The sequence below is a fragment of the Rhinoraja longicauda genome, chromosome 9 (genome assembly GCF_053455715.1).
Source record: "Rhinoraja longicauda isolate Sanriku21f chromosome 9, sRhiLon1.1, whole genome shotgun sequence".
NCBI lineage: Eukaryota > Metazoa > Chordata > Chondrichthyes > Rajiformes > Arhynchobatidae > Rhinoraja > Rhinoraja longicauda.
In genome coordinates, this window is record NC_135961.1 from 34,173,261 (window position 1) to 34,186,815 (window position 13,555).

Consider the following 13,555-nt stretch of genomic DNA (forward strand, 5'->3'; position numbering starts at 1 on the left):
TACACCACCTTTTACACAAGATGTTAAACTGTGGTGTATCTGTTTTTCTAAAGGAGACCACTTCACCACTTGGTAAAACAGTAGGGGAATTGTTCCTGACGTTCTGCCCACTATTTAACTCAATGGTTCAATAGTTCTTTATTGTCACGCATGCACAGCACGGTGACATTCTTTTGCACAATCCACAGATGCACAGTTGGCATATTTTGACGCTGTTTACAAAGAAAAAGAAAAACTCCACATAACTCCAGTGCTCATAATTTTGGGTCATCTTATTTAACTAGCAGAATGTATGTTATTTTAAACTTGGATGGGAGTAAAATGTCATCAACAGAAGTCAGTTGTATTGAACACTTGTTTGTGTCTGAAGAATTTCCATTTCTGAAGATAACTTGCCTCAAAGCAAATGAGTATTTGACAAATTAACTTGTAGAGTATATACAAATTATATTTCTGGGGCTACACTTCAAAGTGCTGTTCTTTATTGGTGGTGCAAAATAAACTTGGACTCCTCGTACGCAATTTACTTTAGAGATACAGCGTGGAAACACCCCTTCTGCCCACTGAGTCCGCACCAACCAGCAATCACCCGCACACTAGTTCTATCCTACACACGAGGGACAATTTATGGAAGCCAATTAACCTACAAATCTGTACATCTTTGGAGTGTGGGAGGAAATCAGAGCACCTGGAGAGAACCCACGCGGTCACATGGGGAACGTACAAACTCCATACAGACAGCACCCGTCTGCCGCTGTAAGGCAGCAGCTCTACCGCTGTGCCACAGTGCAGCCCAAAATGGTACAGATGCCCTTTGCTTAATTGTTCACAGTTAATAACAGTAATTCAAAAACAACTACTTTTGTCATACTTTTGTCACCTCGAGCAGAATTTCAACACCAATGATTCATTACCAATCAGCTTCGGTTGACAATGGCAGCTGTAGTCCAATGCTTCTGTCTCATGAAGAGCTAAGATCTTGCATAATAGAGAACTCACTAGACTGTAGGATTAAACGCAATTTTGCTCTTTTCCTAGGCTTTCTCCAGCCAGCTTGGTCAAGAAGAGACAGTTTCATCTATTCTGTCACTGCTTCAACGTGTGGACCTTTCTGAGAATGAATGCTGGTGGGTATAATTCTAAGGACACGGGTGTTTGGTTTAAATAGTGTACAGATAATTAGAATATATAAAAATAATCTTGAGATTTTTCACTTCTCGCTCTTTTCAACTTTTGTTTAGTCATTAGAGATACCGCACGTAAACAAGTCCTTCAGCCCACCGAGTCCATGCCGACTATCAATCACCCATAAACCAGCACTGTCCTACACACTAGTGAAAATTTACAATTGTCATGTCAGAAACTACTTCTGTTTCCGCTTGAAATAAAGCATCAATTGAATCTTATAAATCGTCTCATAGCTGCTTGAAATCATGTGGGTTTAGTTTAGTGTGGAAACAGGCCCTTCGGCCCACTGAGTCTGCTGACCAGCTATCCCTGCACACCAACACTATCCTACACACTAGGAACAATTTACAATTTTATCAAAGTCAATTAACCTCCAAACCTGTACGTTTTTTGGAGTGTGGGATAAAAGATAGCACCTGCAAAAAACCCACGTGGTCACAGGGAGAAAGTACAAACTCCATACAGACAGCACACACAGTCGGGATTGAACCCGGACCTCTGGCACTGTAAGGCAGCAGCTCTACCGCTACACCACTGTTCCACCCCAAACTGTTTTCTCCCCGTTGTGAAGGAACTGTCTGAATAAGTACATTTCAATAGATAATACGTACCACTAAAAAGGCCATTCATGTTTGCTCAGCTTTGACTGAGGATAATTGAACTTTGCTTTATCCTACCCTCATACTTTGCAACAATCACAAAATATGGGTCAGGAGCTAAAACATGAACCCTATCTCCACGTCCCACCACAGTGGTTGCTGTCACATTAACCCATCCGCTGTTGGTGATCATATTAAAGCTTTGTGATGTACTTTATAAGTTTAGAGTGAGCATTAGTATATCTGTAATAGTTTAGTTTATCGTCATGTGTACAGAGGTACAGTGAAAAGATTTTGTTGCATGCTAGCCAGTCAGCGGAAAGACAATACATGATTATAATCCTGCCATCCGCAGTGTACAGATACATGATAAAGGGGATAACGTTTCGTGCAAGATAAAATCCAGTAAAGTTTGATTAAAGATAGTCCAAGGATCTCCAGTGGGGTGGATGGGGAGGGATCAGGGCCACTCTCTAGTTGTTGATAGGATGGTTCTGTTGGCTGATAACAGCTGGGAAGAAACTGTCCCTGAATCTGGAGGTGTGTGTTTTCACACTTTTGTACCTCCTGTCTGATGGGTATGGGGAGAAGAGGGTGTGACTGGGGTGAGACATCCTTTATTATGCTGTTGGCCTTGCCGAGGCAGCATGAGATATCAATGGAAGGGAGGATGGTTTGTTCGATGGTCTGGGCTACGTCCACATTACCCAGCAATTTCTTGCGGTCTTGGATGGAGTTGTTCCCAAACCAAGCTGTGATTCATCCCGATAAAAAGCTTTCTACGCCACATCTGTAGAGGTTGGTGAGAATTGTTGGGGACATGCAGAATTTCCTAAGCCTTCTAAAGAAATAGAGGCGTTGGTAATAGAGCTGTGAACTTCAAGTTGTTAAATTTGGGAGGGATATTGTTGCAGCACTTTAACCTGATGCTGAACACTGGAGTGTTCAATGCAGTGAATGAGTAGGACTTTACAATGAACTGCATGCTACACAAGATCGCCACCCGATGGGCGAAGAAGACATTGCATTTATTGTTAAACTGATTGGCGAGAAGATGTTGCTTCATTGCCTTTCAACAAATCACACGTAGATTTACTGTATGTGTATTGCTTAAATATTAATTGCCATTTCAACTTCCTGCTCTGTAATTGCTCCTAGGTATATTATTCTTGAAGAGGCAGTAAGTTTTCTAAGCATGGCAGATTTGCTTCAAGGGAATGAAAAGCTGACACAGCTGTTATGGATGGAACTGTTGCCTTACATGCTGCTGACCAACCCAGCAAAACAATCAGCGGAGCAGAAAATAACAAAGTTTATTGTTAATTCGAAGCTCTGCTCCATGAATCCAATGCTTCGCAACTGGCCTGCAGGTAAAAGTTGTCCCCTTACCCTTAATTACCTCAAACAACTATCATTTTAAAACTATGAAATAATTATCTCAAACTTTTTGATCTGTGTGGGGTATGATTAAGGATTCATTCCAGTCACACACTGTACAGAATGCCGATATTATTTGTAACATGGAGCATTTTAGTTTTAGCTTTGAGTGTGGAAACAGGCCCTTTGGCCCACTGAGTCTGCGCCGACCAGCGATCTCCACACACTAACATCTCCGCACGCTGACACTATCCTACACACACACGCGCACTAGGGACAATGGACATTTTAATTACCGAAGCCAATTAACCTACAAACCTGTGCATTTTGGAGTGCAGAAGGAAACTGGACCGCCTGGAGAAAACCCATGCAGGTCACTGTAAGAACGTACAAACTCGGTACAGACAGCACCTGTAGTCAGGATCGAACCAGAGTCTCTGGCTCTGGAAGGCAGCTACTCTACTGCTGCGCCACCGTGCCGCCCTAATTATGTATGGTTGTTCAGTGCTCACGTCAGGATTGTGTACTTCATGACGAATGTGAGCGGCTGTGTTCTTGAGCAGTAGATCATTTCATGCCTGCATTATGTCATCCCTTCAGGCCCCTTTGAATGCCAGTGCTTTGTTGTTTAAGCATCTCTGATAAAATATGCTGCTTGCAACATCCACAAAGGTATCTGATTAAGAATGAGAGCATTTTGTTTCATTGGGTCTTTCAACCCACATGTGAAGCTGGTTTAAACAAAACATCTATGGGATCAAGGGGAGAGTGGCAAAATTAAATCCAAAATTATCTCTATGCTGGGAAGTAAAGGGTTATGTTTCAGGTTTTATAGCCTGTAAGGCTGTTACCTGTGGAGTTCCCCGGGGTTCAGTACTCAGTTGCTTTTCCTTTGAGTGAGAATGAAGATAAAATATGTTGTAGCTGGATTTTCTTAAGAGTACACATGATAAACTACATTATGTCTTCTGCTTTTCTAATGGGTAAAATGGTCCACAGGTCTGGAACTGTTATGTATATTTTTAGCGATTTGTTGTCCATTCATCTAGTTCTTTACATATGGTGGCATTTAAATGAGGAAATATACATGCTCCTGGGAATTGGTACTTTTATGGGTGATTGTATGGAGGATTTGCTCACTGCAACTTTCAATGCATCCATTTACTAATGGATAAAATAGATTACTGATCTTTATATTTGCTTCACTTGATTGGTTTATCCAGGGGCATTTTTCTTGCTTTTGTTACTACTTGTGCTTTGGCTCTGCTTGAAGCCTTTAAACAACTTGTTTTAACAGTACTTGAAGAATTATTGGAGAGCTGTGACACGAGGGAAATTGTTGGCGAAGCAACCCAGAAAATGATTCAGCTCCTGGTGAATAACCTGTGCTTGATGGAGCCTTCTGTGAGGACTCAAATGGTAAGAGAAGTAAACCTTAAAATTAATCTTGGTGGTACATTGTGTAAAAACACCATTTTTACAGTGAAGAGTGAACATGCATGTGAAAACTGTAAAGCATAAGGCACATGGCTAATACAAAGAAGTAATTGCATGTGAAATAATAGTTTAGTTTAGAGATACAGCATGGAAACAGGCCGTTCGGCCCACCGAGTCCACGTCAACCATGGATCATCCTTTTGTATTAGTTCTATGTAATCCTACTTTCTCATTCACTCCCCACACATTGTGGGGCAATTTACAGAGCCCAATTAATCTACAAACCTGCACATCTTTGGGATGTGGGAGAAAACCGGAGGTCTGCAGGTCTCCCTGTGATCTGTGACCTGCAGAAAACCCACGCGGTCACAGGGAGGATGTGCAAACTCCACACAGACAGCACCTGAGATCAGGATCAAACCCGGGCCTCTGTTGCTGTGAGGCAGCAGCTCTACCCGCAGCGCCACAGTAATATTACAAGAGAGGTTTATGAATCTTGTACCTCACAACTATCTCGGATTGGGCAGAGAAAATATTTATGTTTATGCGATGTATTTCTGATCAGAAAATAATGATCCAAAAGGTTTTTGCAGAACAGCTGTAAATAAAATAACCACCAATTTCATTGCCACCAAGAACACTTGTGTGGCAAGCTTACAACTTCACTTATGCAAAAAAAAAAAAAAAAATTGGCGAATGGTTGAAGGAAATGTCACCGGTTGAAGGGTTGGTTCCTTTGCTGTGCTATTCTATGTTCTATGAAGCAACAAATTCTATGAATTTAAGTTCTAATGGCTTCCTGATACTGAACAGATATTAAAAGGGAAAATTATCGTAGTGAGCAGTGAAAATCACTTGCTTCTGAGAATTTTGACAATAATAATTGCTTTGATTGCAGATAAGGAACATTCTGCAAATCATTGAAAGGGAACCCTCAAACCTGAAGCAGAAGCTGACCTCTGTTGTCCTGAGTTTTGCTTTAGTCCAGACCTTGGAGATGCAGACTGATCCAGAACATTTGCAACATGCTTTACAAGTGTACGCTGCTCTGGAGATTAGACTGAAGAAACTAGTAGCAAAAAGCAAAGACAGGGTAAGAGTCTTTAATGTTTTGAGTGCTGGAGCTTTTTAATATTTCAAACAAATGGCGGAAATAATTTATTCCTAAATTTAATCTGAATTATTTTAAATGTTTTTTTGCTTGTTTTCCCTGTTGGTGAATCTTTGTGCCACAAGTTTCCTTGGAGCTTCTCCAGTTGGTTGGTGCAACAAAAAGTTGGTTAAAATCCATTTGTGCATTTTATCCAGGATTGTCGCAGGGTTATGGCATCAATTTCTGCTCCAGTACAATTCCATGGACACCCTCCCAGAGTAGGGGAATCATGAACCAATGCACATAGGCTTATGGTGAGAGGGAAAAGATTGCATCTGGACGGAGGGGGGGGGGGGCAACCTTTTTACTCAGAGGGCTGTACATCTGCTCTGTTCAACAAGCAAAATATAGACTATTTGGGAAGAGGAGGAATTAGACTATTTGGTGGGGTGTTTTTGTTTCTCTTCGCTTCCCTATTTCCCTGGTATTTATAACATGACTGGTAAGTTTTGACAAAATTGCTTTGGACGCCCATTTGTTGAAAGGTGCAAGAATCTAAATTTAAGTGGCATCTCTCGCCAACTTCATTGGCATCAGTATCCTGTAGGGACATATGGATTGGCCAGGTAGTCTAGAACCCTCGGATTGGTTTACGGTCACGGGGTGAGGGAGCGCGAGGCATTTAAATGCCTGGCGCCAAACTGGAGTTAGAGATTAGATTAGTGAGCGAAGTTAGTGTTAGTCCAAGAGTAAGTGCGTTGCGTTTGTCACGGGTTTTACCGACAATAAAGTATTTGAATAATACCGCTCGTTTGGACTCACTACAATCCTATGTCTTCACGAAAAGAGTTTGAAACCAACCCGATGCATGAAATTCATCCGAGGACATTTCTTCTATTTTTACTTGCAGCACCGATCTAAGTTACTAAACAACTTATCCTCACCAATTGTATGCCTTTTGTGGTACTCTCCAGAATCTTGTATTATAGAGTATATCTTTAGGTTTATAACATTAATCTTTCATAAATCCCAATCTTTTATGTCAAAATCTCTATGACAGAGTGCAATTCAATTATTAAAATATGTATTATAGGGTAAAAACAGATACTGTTCCTGTTAACATATTTGAGCTAACCCCATTATTGTCACTTGGCACTAATTTACTCTAGAATACTTTTGAGTATGTTTAGTTTAGTTTTGAGATACAGCATGGAAACAATAGAAACAAGGAAATGCAGATGCTGGTTTATACCAAAGATAGACACAAAATGCTGGAGTAACTCAACAGGTCAGGCAGCATTAGCGAAGAAAAAAGATGGGTGACGTTTCGGGTCGGGACCCTTCTTCCGACTTCAGTCTGAAGAAAAGTCCCGACCAGAAATGTCATTCATCCTTGTTCTCCGGAGGTGCTGCCTGACTCATTGAGTTACTTCAGCTCTTTGTGTCTATTTTCAGCATGGAAACAGGCTCTTCGATCCACCGAGTCACAATCGATCATCCATTCACACTAGTTCTTTGTGATCCCACTTTCACATCCAGTCCGTACACTAGGGGCAATTTACAGAGGCCAATTAACCTACAAACCCTTAGGTCTTCTGCATGTGGGAATAAACCGGAGCACCTGGAGGAAACCCACTGGGTCACAGGGAGAATGTAGAAACTTCACGGAGACTATACCCGCGGACACAATTGAACCCGGGTCTCTAGCACTGTAAGGCAGTAACTCAAACATTGTGCCACTGTGCCAAAAAAATTCTGTTTATGTAAATATAATTCACTTGGCAGCTGAGGACATTTTTGAATTGGATTTATAAACCTATTTCAACAAAAGGCAGTCTGAAAATTGAGCGATTTGTGTCTTTTCCTCTTTAGATGAAAAACTATAGTATTCCAAGGGAAATCTTGGATGATTGACTCCAAACATATTCCGGGCAGAAAATTTCCTACTCTTCATGGAAAAAATCAGTAGGTTGAAAATTTCAATATGAACATAATCCTTTTACTCATTCAATATTGCAGAATCCTTTGCAAAAGTGGCATCTGCATTCTATTGAAGGGAACATTGTACCAACAGATCTGGTGACCGAGTATGTGGAGAATATGAAGACTGACGATGGTGGGAGGATGGAAGCTGGATTTCTACTCATTTTGTTGCTGAGGAACTTAATCATGGCTTTCAAACCACCTGAATCATTGCTAAAAGGTGTGGTATTTGGTGAGGGAGATTGCATGTTGAACAATGTAAACACTTTTACCATCGCTGTATATTCTGATTTTAGGCAGGGGTATTTTGCAGGCCTTACTAATTTCTTAAAATAATATTAAAATGGAAACGCATCAAGTGGAAGTATTTCTGCTAAAACTCAAATTTTAGATGTTTGCACGTTTCCTCAAAATTTCAGCCAAGGTTTAAAGGTGATGTGCATGACAATTTTTTTTTTTACCCAGAATGGGAGTGCCTGGAATGTGCTGCCAGGTGCGGTCAGAATGGAAACAGGTCCCTCAGGCTAACTTGCCCATGCCGACCAAGATGCCCCATCTAATCTAGTCCCACCTTTCCACGTTTGGCCCATATCCCTCTAAACCTCTCCTATCCATGTACCTGCCCAAATGCCTTTTAATTGTAATTTTAGTACTGGTGGTGACGGAGGAAGATACAACAGGAGTATTTACGATGCTTTCAGATAGGCACGTGGATATGCATGGAATGAAGGGATATGGACCACATGCAGGCAGAGGAGATTAGTTTAATCTGGCTTCATATTCAGCACAGACATTGTGGGTTTAAGGGCCTTTTCCCATGCTGTAGTGCTCTATGTGCCATGCTTGCTTGCAGATAATGAGGGAAATAATTTTTCTCTACCCAATTATACTAGGGTGTAGCAAACATTTAAAAGTTAATTCAGCAGAGGGGAACATCAACGGCTCTATGTAAATAAGGTTAGGGTGCTCTTTATGCAGCATTTACATTTTCACTGGCCGTCAATAGATTATGAAGTCATTTGCCAATGAGCAGTTATAGAATGATTAGCCAAAATAAAACTTTTCAGAGCAGCACAGTTGTGCAGCGGTAGTGTTGCTGCCTTACCGCGGCTGCGGATGCTGTCTACGGAATTTGTATGTTCTCCCTGTGACCACGTGGGCTTTCTCTGGGTGCTCCGGTTTTCTCCCACATTCCAAAGACGTGCAGGTTTATAGGTTAATTGGCTTCAGTAAATTGTAAATTATCCCCAGTTTTTAGGATAGTGCTAGTTTACGGGGGGTTTGCTGGTCAGCGCGGGCTTGGTGGGCCGAAGGGCCTGTTTCCACGCTGTATCTCAAGTCTTAAAATCTAAAAGCTGCATGAGCAGATTTATAAATTACAACTACAGCACTTGTATGATTTGCTTAACTCACGTTTACCATATAACATTTAACCATTTTCCCTCAGCAACATTCCAACAGTTGTATTGAGGCCTGTCATTTGTTCGGACAAGCAAGAGCTTGGTATTGTCCATGCTGCTGTATTTCCAGCGTAGTTGCAAGGGGAACTGAAATGTGATCTGCCCATTTCTGACATCGCCACAAAAAGGTTATTGAAGTAACGTGGAGATGATTGGCATGTGGAGATGATGGGGCTATGGAGATAGTGACTGTGTTTGACACTCATTGATACTTGACCTTTGGATTCTTCCCCTGTCATGTACAATTTGAACCAGTGAGAGTTTTTCCAACAAATATAAGTTTCAATCCAGTGTCACCTTGATCTCAAATGCAGCTGCTTTCACCATGCCTTACGGTCATTTTTTTTCCTGTTCAAATAGATTTAGCTCAGACGCAAAGAGCTGCAGATGCTGGAGTCTTGAGCAAAACAAGTGCTGAAGGAACTCAACGGGTCAGGCAGCATCTTTGGAGGGAATGGAGAGGCAACGTTTTGGGTCAGATGCCGGCTTCGTCCCGACTTGAAACTTTGTCCATTCCCTCTACAGATGCTGCCTGGCCTGCTAAGGTTGCCCAGCACTTTGGGGAACCCTAGTTGTCCTATTGCTCAGTTTCACTATTTGTATCCACTCGTTATTATCTTTTCCACAGCATACAGTGGGCCATTGTGGGCTCCACCTTTCCTTGATCATTGTTACTGGTTCTGATTTGTTCTTTTCACCCCTTTCATTCATTTGTTCTTTGTACATTGTCATACCTCTAATTTCCCTCTCCCCTTGACTCTCAGTCTGAAGAAGGGTCTCGATCTGAAACATCACTTGTTTCTTCTCTCCTGAAATGCCTGCTGAGTTACTCCAGCATTTTGTGTCTAACTTTGGGGATTTAGTTGAGTTCCATTTTGCAACTTCATTGGCATGACCATTTGGTTGACATTCTTAACCTTTCTTTCTTGTAATCTTTTCAGAACAGTCCTGGTGGAACCCTGAAAGTTTAGATGAACAAAGCTGTAATTATCTTCATCTTCTCATTGATATGTTTGATCTTCTTGCATGTGGTACAAGTGAAGGAAGCCTTGTCATAAGCTTCAGGATTCTCTTGCAGTTTCTGGTTCAGGTGAATAGATATTTCATTCATGCTATTAATTTAACTACTGGGATAGACATGAAGGAAGGCATAACAATATTGAAAACATAAGTTTGTTAAATGTGTTGGGGTTCAAATCATACAACACAGAAATAGGCCTTTGGTCTACTGAGTCCTTGACGTCCATCAACCACCTACATCCACTAATCCTACATTTTATCCCCACCACCTTATCATCATTTCCCCATAGATTCTACCCCTCACCCATACACTGTGGTCAATTTACTGAGGCCAATTAACCTACTGACCTGCAAGTTTGTGGGATGTAGGTGGAAACCAGAGCACCTGGGCGAACATGCAAACTCCACAGTCAGTAATCCGAGGTCTCAAACCCGAGTCTCCAGATCTGTGAGACATTGGCTCTACTCACTGTGCTGCAGATTGCGGGGTTCAGAGGACAGTGTGCTAACCATCACACCATGGAACCACATATTGTTTCCGCTCATATCCAGGCAAAGCCATCATTTCCTCAGTCTGAAGAAGGGTCTCGACCCGAAATGCACCCATTCCTTCTCTCCCGAGATGCTGCCTGACCTGCTGAGTTACTCCAGCATTTTGTGAATAAATCGATTTGTACCAGCATCTGCAGTTATTTTCTTATATTTCCTCATTCTAATTGTGTATTCTTGCTTTTGTTTTACCAATCAAAAGAAGTGCAGTTAAAGCTTTGTTCAGATGGAAACTTTAGATTTAGAATTTCACTTAATTGAAAGTACAATACAAGTTGTTTGTGCACTTGTAGACCATGTAATTATGTTTAGTTTAGAGATACAGTGTGGAAACAGGCCCTTCAGCCCACTGAGTCCGCGCTGACCAGGGATTCCCGCACGTTAACATTATCCTATACAAACTAGGGACAATTTACAATTATACCAAGCCAATTAACCTACAAACCTGTACGTCTTTGGAGTGTGGGAGGAAACCAGAGAAAACCCATGTAGGTCATGGGGAGAACGTACAAACTTCGTTCAGACAAGCACCCGTAGTCAAGATGGAACCCGGGTCTCTGGCGCTGTCAGTCAGCAACTCTACCTCTGCGCTACTGTGCCACCCAAGATATTCTGTTTTGACAAATATTTTTATTTCTTTCTAATGTTTAATTTCATTTGCGTATAATAAAATAGGCAGAATTACAAACGGGATGAAATATTGGACCTTTGCTCAATTTGCCAACAGGTTTTTTAAAAAAGGCCAAATAATTTGATTTAATTCAGATTTGACCACATATCACTACCTGAATTTGACCAATATTTTTGAGGTTTATTTCAATCAATAATTGTAGATAGAGGAAAGGAAAGCAGATTTCAACAAAATATATTTATCATATCTGTTTTACTAAAACTCCTTTTGTTTCTATAATTTATGAAAATTTGTATTACAGATTCATCTGCGAGAACCTAATCATCTCTTCAAGTTCTTGTCACTTCTGTGGACCTATAATTATAACCTTAGTAACCAGTTGAACAGACCAGTTGGTGTGATACTACAGACCCGAGCTCTTTATGTGGGCTGCGCGCTACTTAATTCTGCTGGGAATGAAGTTCTGTCATCGCAAGGTGTTAATTTTCAAATCCATTCCATTAAACACGTAATTATTTAAAAAATGATATTGCCAATTTATTACTGAATTGTGTTTGTTTTCCCAGTGGTGGTCTCCCTTGTCATTACTCTGGGCAGCCCTGTGAGGGAGGTGCGTCGGGCAGCAATTGCCTGTCTGCAGAGATTTGCAAATGTACCAGGGTCCGCATTTCATGTGGTTGTTAACGGTCTTGTTAATATGGCAGAAGAAATCATTGCAGATCCCACACATTTAAGTCAGGTAAGAAAGGGTGCTCTTTTGTAAATTCATAATTTTGGGCAATTAATTAAAAAAAATTATATTTGTGTACAGTTGTGCTTATCATGTCACAATAATGTTGTTTAATTAATTGACTGAAACAGTTGAAATTAGTAACAAGGGTGGGCAATTCAACAAATAAATTTCTCTTTCTCTTTTTGAAAGACCCAGGGAAATCTGCCTAATGGTTACGTAAGCTGAGTTTTGATGTGTATCAGAGGCAACCGTTTGTTGCTACCTGTGCTGTTTGCAGGTACATTGTTTATTGCTCCATGGTTTCATTTATCCAGGCTCTTGGCACATTATTTGAGGAAGTTATAACAGCCAGTGGACCAGCAAGGTCACAGCACACAAAGCTGAAGCAAGATCTTGAGAATCTTCTGCAATATTTTGAAGATCGTGAACAACCATCATATATCACACGTAATTTGCTGAAAGCATTTGAACAAGTGAATGGAGAGGTCAGTTTAGTATTTTATAGTACAATGTGAGTAAATATCATTAGAAAATTATTTTTATTAAATTGTAAATTTAGTCAAATTAGTGTTAGAATTTAATTACATAATTAATTTTAAAATGTTGAAAACTCACAAGGATCTCTGATAACTCCATGATTGTATGAGGTCAAATATTCTTGTACAATCATGTCTGTTCAAACAGCAAGATATGCCTCTTATTGTAAAGCTCTTCAGAGTCCAGCACTTTACCATAAACCAACAAATGTCCTGCACCCGTCCATTCTTTTGTTAAGCAGAGGTGTATTTATTTCACAACAACTAAAAGGAAAGGTATCGGTTCATAAGATCACAAGATGTAGGTGCAGAATTCGGCAATTTGGGCCCATCGAGTCTGCTCCACCATTCGATTATGGCTGATCTATTCATTCTCCTGCCTTCTCATCTTGCTTGGTATGGTCCACTGACCTGCGTGGATTTGGCTTAGTACGATATTCAAAACTTATCTGGAACTTGTGCAGCAAAGCATCGTGTTTTCAATGGTACCTTGCAGTGGGACTAGTTTGAAGGTGACTTGACTTAAATTTGCATCAATATCAATCTTCCCTTAATTCTCTTGGACAATCATAACTAACGGATAAACACTGAATCACTGACAGCGACATTCCTTCAATTCTGTGTAAGAAAATAACTGCAGATGCTGGTACAAATCAAAGGTATATATTCACAAAATGCTGGAGTAACTCAGCAGGTCAGGCAGCATCTCAGGAGAGATGGAATGGGTGATGTTTCGGGTCGAGACCCTTCTTCAGACTGATGTCAGGGGGGCGGGACAAAGGAAGGATATAGGTGGAGACAGGAAGACAGTGGGAGATCTGGGAAGGGGGAGGGGAAGAGAGGGACAGAGGAACTATCTAAAATTGGAGAAGTGAATGTTCATACCGCTGGGCTGCAAGCTGCCCAGGCGAAATATGAGGTGCTGTTCAACAGAGCTTTATTTGTCATT

General features: G+C 40.9%; 1 protein-coding gene across 2 annotated transcripts in view; it reads left to right on the forward strand.

Moving 5' to 3' along the window:
- heatr1 (HEAT repeat containing 1) overlaps nucleotides 1–13,555 on the forward strand; it is an 86,107-nt gene that overhangs the window by 36,267 nt on the left and 36,285 nt on the right. For both annotated transcript variants that reach the window (XM_078405074.1, XM_078405075.1), the window contains exons 14-22: nucleotides 1,039–1,127; nucleotides 2,946–3,157; nucleotides 4,462–4,583; nucleotides 5,500–5,694; nucleotides 7,714–7,897; nucleotides 10,079–10,227; nucleotides 11,639–11,813; nucleotides 11,904–12,076; nucleotides 12,385–12,555. In XM_078405074.1, coding sequence (XP_078261200.1) covers nucleotides 1,039–1,127; nucleotides 2,946–3,157; nucleotides 4,462–4,583; nucleotides 5,500–5,694; nucleotides 7,714–7,897; nucleotides 10,079–10,227; nucleotides 11,639–11,813; nucleotides 11,904–12,076; nucleotides 12,385–12,555 — 1,470 coding nt within the window. The remainder of the gene's footprint in view (nucleotides 1–1,038; nucleotides 1,128–2,945; nucleotides 3,158–4,461; nucleotides 4,584–5,499; nucleotides 5,695–7,713; nucleotides 7,898–10,078; nucleotides 10,228–11,638; nucleotides 11,814–11,903; nucleotides 12,077–12,384; nucleotides 12,556–13,555) is intronic.